Source organism: Vulpes lagopus, chromosome 1 (assembly GCF_018345385.1).
Source record: "Vulpes lagopus strain Blue_001 chromosome 1, ASM1834538v1, whole genome shotgun sequence".
Lineage (NCBI taxonomy): Eukaryota > Metazoa > Chordata > Mammalia > Carnivora > Canidae > Vulpes > Vulpes lagopus.
Window position 1 is genome coordinate 107,090,151 of NC_054824.1, and position 21,371 is coordinate 107,111,521.

Genomic DNA, 21,371 nt, shown 5'->3' on the forward strand with positions numbered 1-21,371 from the left:
ATGGCCATCACTTGCTCAGCTCTGAAGGTACCATACGGTTGCCTGCAGGTACTCTGTGAAGGGACTCACACTCAGCTTTGAATTCTCCTGTGGCTCTGTTCTTGTCTGGACACTAGGTAATCCTACCATTATCCCTTTAACTCTCTTCCTCCTCCTTACCTGAAAGGCTACTAGGTTTTCTCGAGAGGTGGGGGAGAGGCTTTTTAATTATGGATTCTCATTTCCACACCAATGCCCTAAAACGCCTTCAAATTCTCTACAAACACTTCATACTTCTAGGAACACAAATCTACCAAGATACCCTCTTTGGACCCGAGCAAGATTTATAAATTAGATTCCTTTCCCCCCCCTGAACACAGGCTTGCTGCTCCCAAGGAGCCCATCTCAGGGAAGGCTCCCACCCACGAGAGTGTTTCACTCTCCCCCTGCCATGGGTGGGCCCTCCTGTGCTCCCCCCATCCTGATCCCAGGCAACAGTCATCCTATCTTTCACTATTAGTCACAGTTTGGCAACACAGCAGAGCCAGATGGAAATGCATGTGCTCAATTACCTTGGCTACCTGAGCAAATAAAATTTAATGTGCAGTGTCTCCACTCTTTCAGAAAAATGACATGAACAACTCAAAATAAAGGGATCGGACCTGGCTAGCCCAGTAAGATGTCCCAACTCCACCACCAAAGCAAGGAGACTGCACGTCCAGTCTCACTTGGGACCTTAAACATTTTTGAGCCATGAAGGGAAAGGTCTACCCTGTGGCTTTCACGGTGTCCTGAGGACCAGAGTCTGCTCTGTTCTGGAAAACCATCTGCACTAGTCAGGAGGCACTGTCAGAGGAGGAAGGCAGGCTTCTCAGCTACGGCAGGGGGCTTCAGGGCAAACTGACCAAGCCTGGCTTCCGGCTTCATCTGTTTACCATTTCCATGACCTTGGAGGGTTAGTCAACTTCCTCAAGTCTCCATCCTCACCCACATGGTGAGGATTTACTGATCTCACCTGGAAAAATGCATTAATATGTTGATTCTTTCTATTCTTCCTTCAACACCAATTGTATCACCAGCAAATGCTGGTGATGCAAGAATACATCATCACACTGTGCCACAGCATCTCGCTCTAAGTAATTCCCTGTCACTCATTTTATAGAGGTCACTTACAACAGACAAGTTACATCCACAAGAACCTAAGCACTCAGGAGATATTCCCAGCCTCAGAAACATGGATAAAGAAGAGATTATGAAACAGGACCCATTAGGGGAAAATGTTCAACATTCTTCACATTCTACTTTCTTTGTAAGCTCTGAAATGTCTCCGTGCTCCAGGAGAGCATTTCCCAAAGAGTGTCATCAGTCCCTTGAGATAATTCCTGCAAATAGTGTTGTTCTACTCTACGTAGGATTTGTGAACCCAGCCTAATGCATCCCTACCCTGGAGACTCAGAATACATGTCAACCTCACTGCTCTGAGCAGTTCCATGTAAAGTCATCTTGCACTGGATTAATGCAGCATTTCCCAAACTTGTTTGATCATTTATATCGCTCTGTTAATACCATGCATGCTGTTTTCCCAAAGTTCACCCCAGCCTTCACAGGCCTCCAGTCTGGCCCCAAACTATCCAGTCCATTGCCTCCTCTAGACCCACTCACTATATGTAGGTTAAACTCCTCTGGGTGCTGACCTCCTGTCTTTAATCCTTTGAGATCTAATTCCCAGAACACACAATTCACTATTTTGAAGTATACAATGCAAAGTGTTTTAAGTAAATTTGTTTTCTCGTACATCCATCACCACAATCAATTTTAGAACATTTTCACCTCTTCTCTTCCCTCACCCAAAAAACCCATAAGCAATCATACCCATTTCACCTCTAACCTCAAGGCCTAGACAAATAATAACCTGCCCTTTCTAGGTTTGCTTGTTTTGGACATTCGTGTAAACAGACTCACACATCTGTGGTCTTGTGTCTGGCTTCTTTCACTCAGTGGATTTGCAAGGTTCATTCATGTGGTAAGCCGGTGTCAGGACTCTGTTCCTATCAAGGCCAAATAGCACTCTACAGATATACCACATTTCATTCATCCATTCATCCATCAGCTGATGGATAGTTTGTTTCACCTTTTGGCCATGAGAAGTGATGCTATTATGATGTCTGTATTTAAGCTTCTCCATGAATAGCTTGTCATTTCTCTCGGGTATGTGTCTAAGAGTGGAAGTGCTGAGTCATGCATTAACTGTGCTTAACCCACCGAGAAACTGCCAAAGCATTTTCTAAAACAGCCACACATTTCACATTCCCACTGGGCAGCCTATGAAGATTTCTAATTTCTCTACATCCTCACCAACACTTGTCATTATGTCTTTGTGATTAGACCTCCCAACAGGAGTGAAGCAGTAGGTCACTGTGGTTCTGTGATCCTGCCCTTGACACCCACTTCTGAGGTAACGATCCCTCTCATTCCAGCCACCCAGATGCCTTCTGCTCACTATGTAGCCTACAAATTTATCAACATCCAGCTTAAATTCTACAGTTTTCTTGGACCACTTGTGACTGTCAAGACTCCAAACTCAATTCAAATGACTCCATGGCATGATTTTTAGTCACACTTCCTGTAGTTACAGGTGTTTTGGCCTACTAGGTCTTCTCTCTCCCATCACATTGTGTGTTCTGTCAGAGTCAGGGAATGTTCTCACATTTCTCAGTGTTCCTTCAGCAAGGAACCTATTGAATAACTGATACCATACAAATGTCTGCAGATGCAATTTTAATGCAGGAGCTGAGACTGAGGCAGGTAAAACGGAAAGAGTGGGCATTCTGGATGTTGGGATGGGAGGATCTAGAAATAAAGAAGCAGTGGAGATTAGTCTCCTCTCTTATAGGGAAATATGGGTTCTTGTGCAGAGGCTGGAACTCATGAATGTGAGGCTTCATAGGATTTAATTTTTTTTTTTTAAGATTTTACTTATTTGAGAGACAGAGAACAAGAGAGCGAGTGGGAGAGAGCGAGAGCATGCACAAGGGGCAGAAGGACAGGGATAGAGAATCCTAAGCAGGCTCTGTGCTGAGAGTGGATGGAACCTGATGCAGGGCCCAATTTCATGACCCTGAGATCATGACCTGAGCTGAAACCAAGAGTCAGACACTTAACTGAGCCACCCAGGCACCCCTAACCTTTTTCTTCACTGTGAATCTCCATTTACGGTCAAATCTAGCTTTGGTGAATTCAGTAGGGGTTGGGACAGTGACCCATCATTGGCTGTCCTTGTGTTTCCTCCTTCTCTCCTCCAGTGTTGGCAGGACTCTGCAGCAGCTCTCAGGATGCGGATGATGGTCTGCACCTAACACTTTGAACTTTGACAGGATTCCTCCCACCCACTCAGACCATCAAGTTGGAGGGTCCCTGATGCAAGCCACATCAAGAAAGAAAACCTAGGGACATCTGGGTGGCTCAGAGGTTGAGTGTCTGCCTTTGGCTCAGGGCACAATCCTAGAGTCCCAGGATCGAGTCCCACATCAGGCTCCCTGAATGGAGCCTGCTCCTCCCTCTAGCCTGTGTCTCTGCCTCTCTGTCTCTCTCATGAACAAAAAAAAATAATCTTTAAGAAGAAAAGAAAAAAAAGAAAAAAGAAAACAAGAACACCTATATGGTCAAGTAATTGTCAACAAAGCAGGAAAATATCCAATGGAAAAGAGTTTCTTCAACAAATGGTGTTGGGAAAATTGGACAGCCATGTGCGCAAGAATGAAACTGGACCATTCTCTTACACCAGACACAAAGATACACTCAAAATGGCCAAAAGACCTAAATGTGAGACAGGAAACCAGCAGAATCCTAGAAAACACAGGCAGCAACCTCTTTGATCTCGGGCACAGTAACTTCTTACAGGACACATCTATGAAGGCAAGGGAAACAAAAGCAAACATGAACTATTGCGACCTCTTCAAGCTAAAAAGCTTCTGCACAGTGAAGGAAACAGTCAACAAAACTAAAAAGCAGCCTATAGAATGGAAGGAGATATTTACAAAGGACACATCTGATAAAGGGCTAGTATCCAAAAATTTATAACAAACTTATCAAGCTCAATACCCAAAACACAATCCAGTTAAGAAATGGGCAGAAGACATGAATAGATATTTTTCCAAAGATGACATCCAGATGGCGAACAGACACATGAGAAGATGCTTAACATCACCATCAGGGAAATATATATCAAAACCACAATGAGATATGACCTCACACCTGTCAGAATGGCTAAAATGACACCACAGGACACAACAGATGTTGGTGAGGATATGGAGAAAGGAGAACCCTCTTGCACCACTGGTGAAAATGCAAGCTGGTGCAGCCACTCTGGAAAACAGTGTGGAGGGGTTCCTCAAGAAGTTAAAAATAGAGCTACCCCACACATGTAACAAGAAAGTGGTCTGTGGATCAACATTTTAGAAACTACAAATATAGGTTTGAATTAAACACTCAAGGGAGTCTCAAAAAAAAAAAAAATAGAGCTACCCTATGACCCAGCAATTGCACTACTAGGTATTTACCCAAAGGATACAAAAATATAGATACAAAAGGGCACATGCACCATGACATTTATAGCAGCATTATCAACAATCACCAACCACGGAAAGGGCCCAAGTGTCCAATGACTGATGAATGGATAAAGAAGATGTGGTATAAATGCATATGCATACACACACACACACACACACACACACACACACACAAACATCCAAAGGAAAATTACTCAGCCATCAAAAAGAATAAAATTTTGTTATTTGCAATGACATGGATGGAGCTAAACAAACTAAGTCAGAAAGACAAATACCGTGTGATTATGTGATTTTATTCATGTGGAATTTAAGAAACAAAACAGCTGAACATATGTGAAGTGGAATAAAAAAAAAAAGAGGGAAACAAACCTTAAGAGACTCCTAACAATAAAGAACAAACTGAGGGTTGATGGAAGGAGGTGGGTGCAGGATGGGCTAGATGAGCAATGGGCACTAAGGAGGGTGCTTGTTGTGATGAGCACAGGGTGTTATATGGAACTGAAGAATCACTAAATTCCACTCCTAAAACCAATATTACACTAAATAGTAACTTACTAGAATTTAAATAAAAACTTGAAAGAAAAAAAAGAAAATCAAATCCCCAGTGAATCGAGAGAAAGAACTGCTGAATCCACAGCCAAGTGAGCCCCAGTCTCCCAAGACTAGAAGTCGTTAACTTTGGTTTCCTACACCCTTTATTTCACCAGCTGTTACAGAGATTCAGATGCAAACACACTGTGCTAGGCCATGGCTATGTGAATCACACAATTATTTCAACAACTACTGATGAGTCATGGAAAAGTACAACACACTCTTCAAGTATTGTTAAATGAATTTGTTCCAACGTCTGGAATTGACAGAGAAGCTCCATACTCAAAATACAGCAAAAACTTTCCTTGCATCTCACCAATGGGTCTTCTCCTTCCCTGTACAACAAAGATTCTGCTGGGGTTTCCAACGCGTCTCTCAGATCACTAACAGAAACCCTGAGCTGCTGACACCCGGACATTCAAAAATAGCTCTCTCCTATGGCCACTTGTGCTGGTCTTACACTTCTAAAGAACATTCATGAGCAAAAACTGCCTACGAATTTCAGCAAAATTATTTGGCTACACCTTAAGACTCGCTGAGTAAAATGAGTATAAACCGTAAAACAAAACCCTAAAGGAAGCAATTCCTGGTCCAATTTTAACATCCAAGCCCTTTAATTGTCAAATTCATAGCTTTTGGGACACCTGGGTGGCTCAGCAGTTGAGAGTCTGCCTTTGGCTCAGGGCGTGACCCCGGGGTCCTGGGATCGAGTCCTGCATCGGGCTCCCTGCATGGAGCCTGCTTCTCCCTCTGCCTATGTCTCTGGCTCTCTGTCTTTCTCATGGATGAATAAAATCTTAAAAAAAAATTCATAACCCTAGGGTAAGACTGTATCACCACCACCGTGTACCACCATATCCCCTTCTAATGGGTGTGAACAAGGACCCAAGCAAGTGAAATAACCCAAGGGTAGAATAACCATAAATCCAGTTTCAGGCATGGAAGGGAAGAATGGAGGCCTTTAGGTGAGAGAATCTAAGGTGCAGATAAAGCTGGAGACTGGGAGATTTTCAAAACTACAGGGACCATACCAAGCCTTCAGTAAAAACAAAAACAACCCAGCAACTTCTGATACTTCTAAGTGCTGCTGGGTAGGAGAGATGAATGGGATGAAAAACAATGATCAATGACATTCATCAAAAGACAAATCAAGGAACTGCTAGAACTTTTAGCACGGTAGGAAGTCATCAGAACCAACCCACACTCACCTCTGTGTGTGTGTGTGTGTGTGTGTGTGTGTGTTTTAAAGTTTTATTTTAGAGAGAGAAAGAGAGCACATGCATGTGCTTGAGTGAGGAGAAGGGCAGAGGGAGATAATCTCTAGCAGACACAGCAGTGAGCAGAGCCTGACTTCCCAACTCATGAGATCATGACCTGAGCCAAAACCAAGAGCTGAGCACTCAAATGACTGAGCCACCCAGGTGCCCCTTCCCTTCTGTTTCAAAATCATAAAGAAACTATCCTCCAGAGGAAGGAAGGTAGTTGAAGACTCATCTTAAAAGATTCTCCCCAAAGCCTGAGAGCCTGTTCAGACCCCAGGTCTCTCTCCACTGTGCCATATACTTGCCCTCCCACAGTAATACATTAGTGAAGCTATGTACTAAAACCTGAAGCACACTACAACCCATGCTTCTGTCTACATGACCTGATCTTGAACCATGCTTTCGGTCAGGAGGTTTATATCAATAAGTTATCAAGCTAAGTGACTTCTGTTCAAAGCCCTGAAGTAGATTAATACCGTATGTGCTCACTCTTAAGGTATTAGAGACGTCATAGTTGGGGACCATGTTAGCCCCTAGTCTCCTACCACCCTTGGAGAAATAAAATGGTTACAGATCATTTCTATTTGTTGAATTGCTCGTTCTCCAATCATGGCTCATTTTGAAAGTGGTCCATGTATGTCCATTAGGAAGCAGAACTTTCTATATAATGAGTTCTACAGCCAGCAAACAAATCAGTAAACAAGTCTATAGTGCAGCCTCCCTTGGCTTTCATTGGGCTGAAACTTTCATTGGGCTGAAAATTAGACTCTGAAATCCACTGAAACACAGACTGTCTTATTTTTTTTTATTTTTTATTTTTTTTTAACTTTTATTTACTTATGATAGTCACAGAGAGAGAGAGAGAGAGGCAGAGACACACAGGCAGAGGGAGAAGCAGGCTCCATGCATCGGGAGCCCGACGTGGGATTCGATCCCGGGTCTCCAGGATCGCGCCCCGGGCCAAAGGCAGGCGCCAAACCGCTGCGCCACCCAGGGATCCCACACAGACTGTCTTAAATGGGATTCTCCTCTCATTAAGTTAGCCAAGCAGCCCTCCTCCCTGCAAAGGACTCTCCTAAGTGGTGCTGCTCACTCCATAAGCTGTTCTTTGGAAATGGCAAGATTAGATTTAGTTGAAAAGATCCAGCATGTTAGTGTTAACGGGAATATGCATTTCTGCCAAAATTTTGGTGAAACTATCTTTCCCCACCTTACATCTGAAGAGTTCAAGACCATCATCAGTGTGGTGATTAGTTTTATGTGCCAACTTAGCAAGGCCAAAGTACCAGACATTTGATCATGCACTAGTCATGACAGTACTGGTAAAGATGTATTTTAGATGAGATAAGCATTTCAATCAGTAGACTTTAAAAAAAAAAAAAAACTCATTACCCTTCATAATATGGGTGGGCCTCAACCAATCAGATGAATGTCCTAAGAGGGGGGAAAAAATGACCTTCCCCCAAGAGAGAAGCATGACAACAGACTAGCCTCAGACTTGAAATACAACATCAACTCTTCGTGGGTCTCCAGTCTGACAGCCTACCCTGATTTTGGACTTGCCAAGCCTCCACAACTATATGAGACCGTTCCTTAAAAGAACCCCACCTGGGCTCCCCAAACACATACACAATTCCTCCCTCCCCCTGCTACTGGTTCTATTTCCCTGCAGAACCCTAATATAATCTCCTAGCCCATTTTCCAATGAAACAGAACTGTACACCCATCTGTCAGGGCTAGCAAAAAACAAAACCACCCTGCAAAACTGAGGGGATTTATTTAAGTCCCTAAAGAACTCTTAAACCAAACAAAAAACCTAAAGCCACTATGCATAACTACTATTTTGAAATTCCTATTTCAAATGCCTCATCTATCTCGGGAAGTTATCAGAATCCTGGTTCTTTCAAAGGGAGCAAGCCTTGGGATCTATGAAATGAACGGTGATACTAGAAAATCAATTTTTTACATCAGGAAGGGAGGAAAGAAATCCAAAAGGCAGTCAAGGAGAGAGGAAATCAAAGGCATTCATTTATTTCATTTCTCAGAAAACAAACGGTCTTAGAAGCCACTGTTTGGGGCAGCCAAGGTGACTTAGCGGTTTAGCACCGCCTTCAACCCAGGGCCTGATCCTGGAGACCTGGGATGGAGTCCCACATCAGCCTCCTTGCATGGAGCCTGCTTCTCCTTCTGCCTGTGTCTCTGCCTCTCTCTGCATCTCTCATGAAATTTAAAAAAAAAAAAAAAGGCAGTAGCCACTGTTCTTCAAACATAGGTTCAGGTTCACAAGAACAAGATGAATGTGAGAGGAAATGCAGAAGAAATAGAACCTGGGCTAGTTCTATTCCCATTACCTTTACTCAACCCCAGAATCACCACTCAACCACTGCGCAAAAGCAGCCAAGGAAGGTTGAAACTTCCCTTTCTGCCCTCTGACTACACAAAAAGACTTCCAGGCTGAGGTTACTCTTACCTGGCCATCTGTTTGTAGGCTTCTTCTGCCACAGCAAAGATGTGGGGGTCCATGTCCCCCATGTTTTGGCCACTGTAGGCATAGATGACATCTTGACCATAGATTGGCAACTGTTCATATGGATTAATGGCAACGAGCACGATACCTGCAAACAGATAACATAGTCATATTCCGACCGCAAGATGGCCACCTGGCATCACCTTTTCAAGGCCCTTGTTTATATAAATCAAAACTAAACAAAGTGAAACTAAATCAAGACTTGACTTGATAGTGCTAGGCTCCGGTAGAAAAAAGAAAGACAGAACATAAAGACTCCTAACTCGGGGAAACGAACTAGGGGTGGTGGAAGGGGAGGAGGGCGGGTGTTGGAGGGGAATGGGTGACGGGCACTGAGGTGGACACTTGACGGGATGAGCACTGGGTGTTTTTCTGTATGTTGGTAAATTAAACACCAATAAAAGTTAATTAAAAAAAAAATAAAAAAAATAAAAATGGAGCTTGGCTATTAAAAAAAAAAAAAAAAAAGAAAGCCAGGCCTCTAAATACCCTAGAGCGTGGAATAGGTACATGTACCTAAATGCTCAACAGATTACATTCAAAATACATGTAAAACGTTGCACAATCCAATCTTGTCTCAGCCAGTTATTAACTGTGGGACTCTGGCAAATTACTTAACCTCTAAGTGCCGCAGTTTCCTGGACTATAAAATCAGGAATAGTAATTACCTTTACCTGCTTGTCTTGAAGATAATGATTAATGAAGAACTCTTAGACCATCATTTTACATAGTAAGCACTGAGTGTTAGGTTTTTATTAGCTCACATCACTTTATACCATGTATTCTCTTTTACTTTTTTAAAGAAAATTTTGTATCCTCAAAAGTATACATCACAACGATGGGCTCAATAAATACATGTTGAAGAGTCAGCAAATCATCTGCCCTTTCAGAACTGTTATGGAGGGCAAGGTTAATATTTGAGAATGTAAAGAGAAAAATGAATTTCAATCTTCCAATAAATTCATGCCTTTTTGTTTCCCCTAAGAGCACATTCTGGATCTCAAGAGAACCACTGATAAGGGTACAAAAAAAAAAGAAAAAAGAAAAAGAGGTGTGCATCTTGCCAGTCACATGGGGATGAGGAAACAGGAATGCAAAGGTCATTGCCAAGATGGAAGATATTTTAAACAGTGTTCCCCTCGGTGTTTAAAAAGGTACACAAGTCAGGAAAATAAGAGAAACCACAAAATGGGAAAAATATTTGCAAAAAACATATCTGATAAAGGACTAATTTGCAAAATACATGAAAAGAACTCTTAACACTAAGAGATGGTTCATTTTAACCACCTAATTGAAAAACGGGCAAAAGATCTAGACAGAGACCTCCCCTAAGATCAACAGATGGGTACCAAGCACATCATATATCAGGGAAGTACAAATTAACACCGTAAGGAGATACCACCAAACACCTATTAAAATGGCCAAAACCCAGGACACAGACAACACCAAATGATGGTGAGGATGTGGAACAATGGAAAGTTTCCATCGCTGGTGGAACGCAAAATGGTATAGCCACTTGGGCAGTTTCTTACAAAACATACACTTCCCATAGGATTCGGTTTCACACTCCTTAGTATTTATCCAGAGAGGCTGAAACCTTATATCCATACTAACACCTGCACATGGATGTTCACAGCAGTTTTGACAACTGCCAAAACTCAGAAGCAACTAAAAAGGTCCCTTAATATGTGAATCAAACTGTGATACATGCAGATAATGGAATGTCAGTGTTATAAAAAGTGGCTTATCAAGGTATGAAAAGATATGGCGGAAACTTAAATGTATATGGCTACATGGGAGAAGCCAATCTGGAAAGGCTGTGTGATCCCAAACTCTATGATAGTCCACGAAAGGTAAAATGACAAAGACAGTAGAAAAAAATCAGTGGTTGCCAGGGCCCGGGGGGAGGGAGGAATGCCTACAAAGAGCCAAGGGGACGTGAAGGCCATGAAACCACTCTTAGGGTACCACAAGAGCAGATACATGTCATTACACATTTTTCAAACCCATAGAACATGCAGCACCAAGACTGAGCCCTAATGGAAACTAGAGATTCTGGTGGTGTGTTACTATAGGTTTGCCAATTTTAACAAACGTACCACTCTTGAACAGAATGTTAATAGGTAAGGCTGAGCATGTGTGGGCAAAGGGGGTGTCATATGGGAGAGCTCTATCTTCCATTCAATTTTGTTGTGAACCTAAGTAAAGTTGTTTTAAAACAAAGTCTATTTAAAAGGGGAAAAAATAGTCTGGAATACTTGGAATAATCTGGTTTATTACATTTCAGGCTAAGGGAGGGAAAGGACACCTACCAAGTCTTCAAATGGAAGCTTGCCTGAAAAGACAACCTGGCCCAAAAAAGAAGTCTTCAAACTCTGATTAATCCCACCTAAGGTTAATGACTGGGGAGAAGTCTGTTAAAAACAGCTTCACGTGCTGTGCTGGCTGAGAGAGTTGCATAAAAGCCTAATTCCTATAGCGTTCAATTTTAGATATTCTAAGGTCACACATTTCCTGAAATGTCTCAGCCACTTCCAGAGCAGAAAGGAATGCTTCCTGATGACTCCGTACTCTGTGCTATGTTGGTCACTCTGAACAGCTGAAGCCAGAAGAGCCAAGGTGCATTTAGAGAAATATGTACAGACAGCAGGACCTCTTTCTGAAGGTGTGACTTCAAAAAGTGAAGCTCATGGTGGTTTATTCCTTTCTCCCAAAAAGGGAGATTTTTCAAAAAAAAAATTTTTTTTGAAAAAGCCCAACTTATTCAAGCCTCTGATAACTGATGGTCTTTTTCAAATAAAATTCCCACTAGTAATTGAGTTGAAGGAGTTTTTAGGAAAGGACTTCTCAAGCACTGAAGTCTAGTAGAAAAGCTCACTGGAACTTAGCAGCAGCCAACCAACTCCAAACCAAAATAGAATATCACAGTGAAAAGAACTCTGGTCCTGAGGCCTCTCTTGTGATCACAGATAAGACCAAGGCTCTGAAGCAAGACAGGCACAATTCCCACAAAGCAGCCCACGGCCTGACTGCTCAGCCAGATTCTGAAATGGTTTGCTCCTCAGACAATGATTTATAGGGTTCTGGTTTTCACTGTAGCATTTCATACTCAAAAACAGAATGAGGGAAATTGAGAAGTTTCAAGAAAAACAAAAACAAAATTTCAGGACTTTTTAATTAATTTTTTTAAAAGATTTTATTTATTTATTTATTCGTGAGAGACAGAAAAGACAGAGACAGAGACAGATGCACAGAGACACCGGCAGAGGGAGAAGCAGGATCCATGCAGCCCAATGCGGGACTCGATCCTGGGACTCCAGGACCATGCCCTGGGCTGAAGGCAGGCACTAAACCATTGAGCCACCCAGGGATCCCCAGGACTTTTTAATTTAAAATATGTTTTCTGCTCATGTATTGGACAAATATTTATCATGCCCCATGTTTGTGCAGGCAAGGGAGAGCACCAGACAAAGACAGCACTTTCTTGGGTTCACAACAGAACCAGCCAGGCATCCATTTTCAGAAGCATGCTCGGTGAGAGGGGCAGATGCCCAAGCTAGGACCCTGGGCTGCATTTACTGCTCTCCTACAGACCCCAGGACTGTGCCCAAACCAGCCAGGGCACATGGCATGCTCCACTTCTGTCCTGGTTGAGCTGAGATTAACACCCATCAGCCCACAGAGATGGAGGGCAGCCTAATTAAGCCACATTCTCTAATTGCAAACCTTTCAAGGGTCTCAGATGAGAGGTACTCAGAAGAATGCTAGTAGGATTCCTAACCATTAGAGTTCAGCGTGTCAAGTCTGAAGATTTTAAGTACTTTCAAACACATGCAGCCCATAGACACACACCACTTACCACAGTAAGTGTAGATATGATTCGACTCCAAGAAACGGACCTTTAAATTATGCAAAACTGCAGGCTCATGTAGGTAACTAAGGGCAGTTAGGTCATTTTCTCCCACCAAAATATCTGGATTCCGCAAAAAAGGCAGCTGGTTGCTTTGGACATCGATGGGGTATTCCCGAATCTAAAGAAAGGCAAGTAATAGACACAAAAAGGCAGAATTATGAACCATTTCGCCTGTATTCAACGTCCTGTCGCGTTGGCAAGAATCACCGCCCTCATAAGATTGTGAGTGATGAAGACCAATAACCTGTTTTAAAGAAGGGCCAAACAAAAACACTTGTGTTGCCCCGAGTGACCAGCCCAGATGGAAAACTTGCCTGTGACAACATCCCAGTGTATCGCCATCACATGAGTGAGGGGCCGAGAGATTCAGGAAGCACAACGAGGTTTAACAACGTGTTCTGCTGGTGGGTCTTTGAATCTGGTGGCAGTGGGAGTACCGCGCCTTCTCCCATGCAGCAAACCTCCTTTGCCCCCATTTAAAGCTGTTGCTTTCTTCCTCTGCCCTCATCAACCCACCCATTCACTTTTTATTGGAATCGCCTTGCAACTGACTGCTTCACATAAATGCCCTAAGCTGTACAGATTCTTCAGCAAGTGGACTACATGCTACTGGAGGGAAATTATTTTACTTTGACCTAACGTGTAACAGAAGGTGGTGTTACATGTGTGTGTGTAATCAGGAAGAGTTGGCTGCAAGGTGTGATCCTCATATCCTTAGCATGACACTTGGACATGAGTACTCAAAAGATGTTTATAGACAGGGTATGTTCATAACCGACTCATGTATATACATATCAATGTATAAAAAGATGATGCTCTTTTGTATATAAATTGTAAACCATAGCCCAAATTTTCCTATGTTTTATTTAAGTTTTACAGTGTTCTTTAAAATCCAGGAGCTTGCAAAAACAGTTTCCCAAACACTACTCCTGGCAGCAGTGTGCCACTACTTATGTGTGGGAGTCTGAGGTGAGGCCCAAGAGTCTGAAATTTTTAAATACCCACAAGTAGTTATGCAACAGGTGGTCTCTAGATATTTTAAGAACCACTATTCTAGGCACGCCTTTCAGGAAATTCTATGGGCATAGCATCAATTTACTGGAATAACAGTTTAAGAAAAAAAAACATGAATATCAACTTTCTCTCCTACTTTTAAATGGTCTTGCACAATCAGATCTTAAGGTATATGATAGCCAGCAAGTACAATAATGGTGCTAAAATCTGCAGATAAATGAAACCTACTTGCAGATCCAGAAATAAATGCAGGCACAGAAGGAAAATTTGTTCATAACAATGAAGCAAATCATCAAAAGGAATTTCCCTAGAACAGTGGTAGGTAAACTGGAAGGCATTTAGGGGAAAAAAAATTGCACCAGTATTCTACTCTCATTCTCTCATATAAGGTAAAACAAAAAACAAAGTGCAAAAAGAAACATAGGTAAGTTTGAAAAGCTTTGGAAGGTTTCTAAAGAATGACAGAAGAGTCAGAAGTATGTCCCAAATTTTTGTATTTTGACTATAAATAGAATTTTTAAGCCATCATCAAGCACACCACACAGTAAAACGAGAGAAGGGGACAATGATTTTTACATTGCATTAATTCATAACAGAATTAATCTTAGTATCCACAGTTTTAACAAGTCAAAAAACCAATATCCCAACAGAAAATTACATAGGAGATGCAAGTCACAAAAAAAACCAAAACCAAAAACAAAAACAAAAAAAAACGACTACAGATGGACAACACGAAAAACTAATCAGTGGTCATTAACCAAAGAGATGCAAATAGTAGATTATTACCATCATTATCCACCATATAAGCAAAGGTGTAGAAACTCCCAAGACCTCCAAAACAAAGGATGTGGTCAAACAGACCTACTGTGTGCAGGTTTGACCTTTCAGAAGGCAGCTGGAAACACCGGTCACAACCCTTCATAAACAGACTCTTCCTTGGCTTCAAGAGACAATCTTACAAATGGGCAAAGATATCAACAATCTGTAAACCATGAAAATAAAACCCAACGTACACCTGTATCTGTGCTGAATTGACAAAGAGGCATGTTACAGAATGAAATATGGGATTCCTTGTTTTGAAAACTATGTTAAAGTCTGTCTGAAATGACATCTCCACAAATTATCAACAGTCACCCATGTTAGGTTTTCTTTGTATAGGTTCATGTCAGTGTGTGTGTGTGTGTGTGTGTGTGTGTCTCTCTCTCTCTCTCTCTCAAGGCTCTTCTTTTTGTGTGAAGGTCTTATCAAATTTCCTCCATATAGGAGACTAGTAAACTGGCTATCACAGACATGATACCAAATTCCCAGAAGGTGGGCAACAAGGGAAAGTGGAGTACGTTGAGATTTTAAGTTCTAGAGCTGATGGCTCTGACCACCCTTCATCTCTGAGTGTCACTGAAACTCTAACACAACCCCCTCGGCCCCAGAGGCTTTCTCAAGACCTCCCCATGGAGGTGTCCCTCGCCCCTGGAAGAGCATGTTGGCTCTGCACATCCTGTGTGTCTCTCCACCCCCACCCAGCCCGCCACACAGCACAGGACCCAACCAAGTGCAGCCTCACCGGGCTCAGCCCCTCATTTCCCATATTAGAAAGTGGGAACCTCAGCTCTGTGTCTTTAGGCCCCAAGATGGAAATGCTGTCATTCCCCATCTTTCCTCAGATTAAACACCCCCTCAAGAACTCTCCCCCCAAAGCGCACAGAGGAAAACTCATCTGTGATTTTGGGAAAATATGGTCCACAAATACGCCAGTGGTACTGGTTACAGTATAATCGCTAAGTCAAAATGCCCAGAGCAGCAGCAAAGATGTAGGAGGTGCAAGCTCAGCATTAGTACAGATTTTGTGGTGTGTGTACATCCAGAGAGAAGCAGGGAATGAGAGACTGAAGGTTTTTTTAAATAGGATTTTGATTTAAACACTGCTGTTAGTATTGAACATTCACAGCTAACATGAATTTATTTGAAATCTAAGCATTTAGGATGGGATCAGGGACTATAAAAACTTCCTGGCACAAAAGACTTCACAATGAAAAAAAAAAAAAAAAAAGACTTCACAATGTAGTAACTGAGCCTCTGAAGGTGAAGAGGCGGCTAAATGGTTAATACTCATCGCAAAATTTAATTCTCGGTCACCCACCTGTAATGAACCTCCACTCCCACCCCACTCCCCCCGAAAAGAGGAACAGATGGGCATCTCCAACTGGTCCTCACCTGGCATATTGGGACTAGGCAAAACTTGAGAATACAGAGGAGGTGGTGGTTAGGGGATTGGTCCAAACTTGCACTTTCCAGTAGGGCAGCACATATGGTTATTGTGATTAAATTCATTGAAATTAAATATAATCAGAACTTCATTTTCTCGGCCACACTCATATTTCAAGACCCCAACAGGCATGTAGCCAGGGACTACCATACTGGACAATACAGATAGGCCACATCCCATTGTACCAACTGCTCTTTCAGAGAACCCTGGTCTAGATTGCTATAATACTCTGTGGGTCTATGGTTTTAGAATACTTGGTAGGTGCTCAAAAAAATATTAGCTGGAAGGAATGTCGGGTTTTTTAAATGACCCCTCTCATATCAATTCAAATCCGTGTTACACGGAACTACATAAAGAGAATATAATCCTAGAAGCATCTTTGAATGACAACTCCCAACACAAAGATTTGGAGCTAATAAGAAGCCTATATAGTAGATAAAGCCAACTTTTTTGTCCTACTCTACCCATAGAACTAAGATCTAGAGAAAACATAAGCTATAATACGGTTACCAAGTGGAAGCCAACTTTTTTGTCCTACTCTACCCATAGAACTAAGATCTCAAGAAAACATAAGCTATAATAGGGTTACCAAGTGGCAAGGGGTTAGCATTAACCTGAAGGACTACACATATCCTAACTCTGACACCCAACTAGGAGTCAAACTGGGCTGAGAATCATGGTGCAGATCTAAGTGTTGTCTTTACCGTGGTGCATGGTTCCTGTTTTGAGAAGCCACCAAGAAACTCAGAAGTAGCTGCCCAAGGGAGTTGCAAAAAGAATGTGGGTTTGGGTGAGTGTAAAAGGGTACAGAGGCGGTTGGGCCAAGTATCTCATCAGGTTTCTAATAGATTTCTGAAAATCCCTGGCCTTGACTTTCTCATCTTCTAAACTCATATGTATTACGTTCATTACACATTATACGGAAAGCCCCACAAAGGTGCAGACATGTTTTCACTGCTGTACAGCCAGATCCTGGCAGTACCATTGCTCAACTGTTTTTAATCAATAATGAATGAATGGTGATGCAAATAATTAAGGGAAGAAAATGGCCATAAAGGAAAATAGAAGAAGTCTGAGTTTAAACAAAATTCCCAGAGCAAAAGAAACAGAGTCAAAGTTAATCTTTTGAGTCTATTTTATTGCAAGAAACACAGCTTGGACATTGTTAGAATCGTGGGTTCCTAGTTTGGCTTCTGACCTGGCATCTCAGCAATGAGCAGTCCAGACCATTTCCTCTACCAGCTTAATCCAGGGTTTACTCAATGTCCACACTGCTTTCATTTAGGACAGGAGGTGGGATGGGCAATGGCCGCCCTGGGCATTCTAGGATGCTTAGCCGTATCCCTGCTCTCTACCTGCCCGAGGCCAGTAGCAGACCTCCCTCCTCAGTCAGGACAACCCAAAACAAATCCAGACACTGCCAAATGTCCCTGTACTAGGGGTGGGAGTAGTGGGGAGAAAACAGGGGGCAGAAATCGCTGCTTCACTCATCTCTGAGCAGAAGCAGCCAGGCAAAATATCCTAAATGATGGAAAAGATCATGAGTACAGTGGACAAAAAAGGCAACGGTCATATGGAGGCAGATCTGCAAGGAGATGGATGCTAATGATGATCACCTAATAGTGTGAATACACATAATGCCTCTGACTGCACTTGTAGAAAAATGGTGAAGATGGTCAGTTTTAGGTTGCATGTATTTTATGATAAAAATATTCATTAGAAAATTACAGCCTACTTTAGAGACAAGATAACTAATTGCATTGGCAACAGTATTACCAATAAATATTTACATGCCATTTTTTATAACTGTAAATGTTTTTTGTACATGTGCAATATAAACATGGTACTTTTTTTTTGTATATGTTTTTCTTGGAGTTCGATTTGCCAACATATAGCATAACACCCAGTGCTCATCCAACATGATACTATCTGCTTCATGTCATTCTTGCCATCTCAACAAAGACCATCTCAACTGTGGATTATTGAGCAACTGAAGGCAAAAACTTTAGTGACCAAACAAATATTAAAATAAGAACAGAAATAACCAGTAAAACAAAGAGAAACCTAGTAATCAAAATCACTTGAAGTTTTACTGGGAGTAGCTACCACTCTTAGCTCTGGTTTGGCAGATGCGCACACAGCTGGCACTTCACCTGAACCCAGAAGGACAAGACCCAGGGGCATTCTCCAGGTGCGCAGGTCTGAGTGCACTAATGATCAAGTAGAGCAGTCCTAGTTCTTCTGCAGCACTTGCTTCCTGACATAACAATGCAAGTTTGCAATCTCCTGGCTGGAACAGCTTGATATGTTTGGCACCATCTGGAGACCTGAGTAAGAGGGGGCTGTCCCTGGGCCTTGCACCTTCAAGTGCTCCATCATCTTCAACACAAAATAGCAGCTCATTAAAGAGCACATGATTGCTCTGCACTTGGCATCAGGCTTGAGCACTGACACAGTGAGATCTGCAGCCCTCAACATCCACTCCCGTGACAAGCACCTCAGGCCCCAGGAAAATGCTCCTGTGCCCCACCCCTAGCCCCATGTCCTTGAAGACACACAATGGCCTCCAGGTGCCTGGGACATCTGTGGACTGTGTGACACCACCATCAGACACCTCTCTGCGGTGCGGGGAGGCACTGGGCGGTAAAAAGGCTGAGAGCCCAGGAAAGGCAAAGGAGCATGGTAACCCTTCCTTTCAGAGGGCACGACTGCCAAGACAATTCACACATAGAAACACCATTTCCCAGTTGGGCCTAATGCCCAATTCCCAGCTTCTCCACAGGCTATGAGGCTCCAGAGGCACTCACAGATCAGTACAGTGTTTCCAACCACAGCAATGCAACACGAGGAACATTGTGCAATACTCAATAATTCATGTTCCCTTAAGTTTGTTTATATATAGGTATAGGCGCACAACATGCTTAAAGATCATGGTTCTTTACACTGGCAGCCAGATGGAGACTGAACAGAGATGCAAATATATTTTTAATATATTAGATGTTTTGGTTTTCAAAACTTAGAAATGTCCATTTTACTTAAATTCTGATGAAGTTTGCCTTTATTAATAGATGTAGGCTTACAGCTACCCGCTTGCCCTGACCCCATCGATTTTCAAGGGCGTGAGTATGCAGAGATACTGATGGAGCACATTCCCCGCCTTCAAGCTCACATATGCCCATCTTCCTCTCACACAGACCCAGGGAGGACCCTGTACACAAGGATTACTCACCACCGAGGTGGCTGTGGGGCACTAGATAGGAACTCCAGGCAGAAGACAAGCAGGGATAAATGTCATAAAAGCCATATGCAAGAGACCCACACTCAATATCCTCAATGGGGAAACAGAACTTTTCGCCTATAACCAGGAACAGACCAGGGATGTGCACTCTCACCATTACTATTTAACATAGTATTGGAAGTCCTAGCCTCCATAATCAGACAACAAAAAGACATAGAAGCCATCTAAATTGGCAAGGAAGAAGTCAAACTTTTATTCTTTACAGACAACATGATACTCTACATGGAAAATCCAAAAGACCCCAACAAAAATTACTAGAATACACAAATTCAGCAAAGTTGCAGGATATAAAAACCAATGTACAGAAATCTGTTGCATTTCTATATGGTAATAATGAAGCAGCAGAAAGAGAAATCAAGGGCTCAATCCCATTTATGACTGCACCAGAAACCATAAAATATCTAAGAATAAACACCTAACTGAAGAAATAAAAGATCTGAACTCTGAACACTATAGAATGCTTATAAAAGAAATTGAAGAGGACACAGGGAAATGGAAAAACATTCCATGCTGGTGGATAAGAACATACATTGTTAAAACATATGTACTAACCCAAGCAATCTACACATTTAACGCTATCAGCATTTTTCACAGAGCTAGAACCAACATTTCTAAAATCCATATGAAACCACAAAAGAACCCAAATAGCCCAAAATCCTGAAAAATAAAAGCAAAGCTGGAGGCATTAAGACAGTGTGGTCCTGGCACAGAAACAGACACATCGATCAATGGAACAGAATAGAGAACCCACAACTCTATGGTCAACCAATCTTTGACAAAGTAGGAAAGAACACCCAATGGAAAAAAGTCTCTTCAACAAATGGTGTTGGGAAAATTGAACAGCCACGTGCACAAGAATGAAATTGGAGTGAAACTTTCTTACACCACACACAAAAATTCAAAATAGATGAAAGACCTAAATGTGCGGCAAGAAACCATCGAAATCTAGAGAACATACGCAGCAACCTCTTTGACCTCGACCATCGCAGCTTCTTGCCCCTGCGACACATCACCAGGGGCAAGGGAAACAAACAGAAACATGAACTACTGGGACCTCGTTGAGATAAAAAGCTTCTGCACAGCAAGGGAAACAGTCAACAAAACTTAAAGGCAGCCTATAGAATGGGAGGAGATACTGACAAAAGACAGACCTGATAAAGGGCTAGTATCCAAGATCTATAAAGAACTTTTCAAGTTCAACACCCAAAACACAATCAAGAAATAGACAGAAGGTACAAATAGATACTTTTCCAAAGATGACATCCAGATGGCCAACAGACACATGAAAAGATGCTCAACACCACTCACCATCAGGGAAATACAAATCAAAACCACAATGAGATACCACCTTACACCTGTCAGAATGGCTAAGATGAACACCACAGGACACAACAGGTGTTGGCGAGGATGCAGAGAACAGGGAACCCTCCTGCACAGTAGGTGGGAATGCAAGCTGGTGCAGCTACTCTGGAAAACAGTGTGGAGGTTCCTTAAAAAGCTAAAAATGGAGCTACCTATGATCCAGCAATTGCACTACTGGGTATTTACGTAAAGGATACAAAAATACAGTTCCGAAGGCACACTTGTATCCCAATATCTATAGCAGTATTATCAACAATCATCAAACTATGGAAAGGATCCAAGTGTCCATCAACTGACAAATGGATTAAGAAGATATGGTCTAGGGCAGCCCTGGTGGCTCAGCGGTTTAGCACCTGCCTTCAGCCCAGGGCAGGATCCTGGAGACCTGGTATCGAGTCCCCCATCAGGCTCCCTGCATGGAGCCTGCTTCTCCCTCTGCCTGTGAGTCTGCCTCTATCTCTCTATATCTCTCGTGAATAAATAAAATCTTAAAAAAAATGTCTAAATACACAACTCAGTATTACTGAGCCATCAGAAAGAACGAAAGCTTACCATTTGCAACAATAGAGCTAGAGTGTACTATGCTCACTGAAA

At 42.3% G+C, this 21,371-nt stretch overlaps 1 protein-coding gene across 1 annotated transcript in view; it reads right to left on the bottom strand.

The window, feature by feature from the left end:
• The window catches only part of MYO5B (myosin VB), a 327,031-nt gene that overhangs the window by 160,752 nt on the left and 144,908 nt on the right, over nt 1–21,371 (bottom strand). Inside the window, exons 3-4 of the mRNA XM_041727359.1 lie at nt 12,787–12,958; nt 8,871–9,015 (exon numbers count right to left, since the gene is read on the bottom strand). Of these exons, the coding sequence (XP_041583293.1) occupies nt 8,871–9,015; nt 12,787–12,958 (317 nt within the window). The remainder of the gene's footprint in view (nt 1–8,870; nt 9,016–12,786; nt 12,959–21,371) is intronic.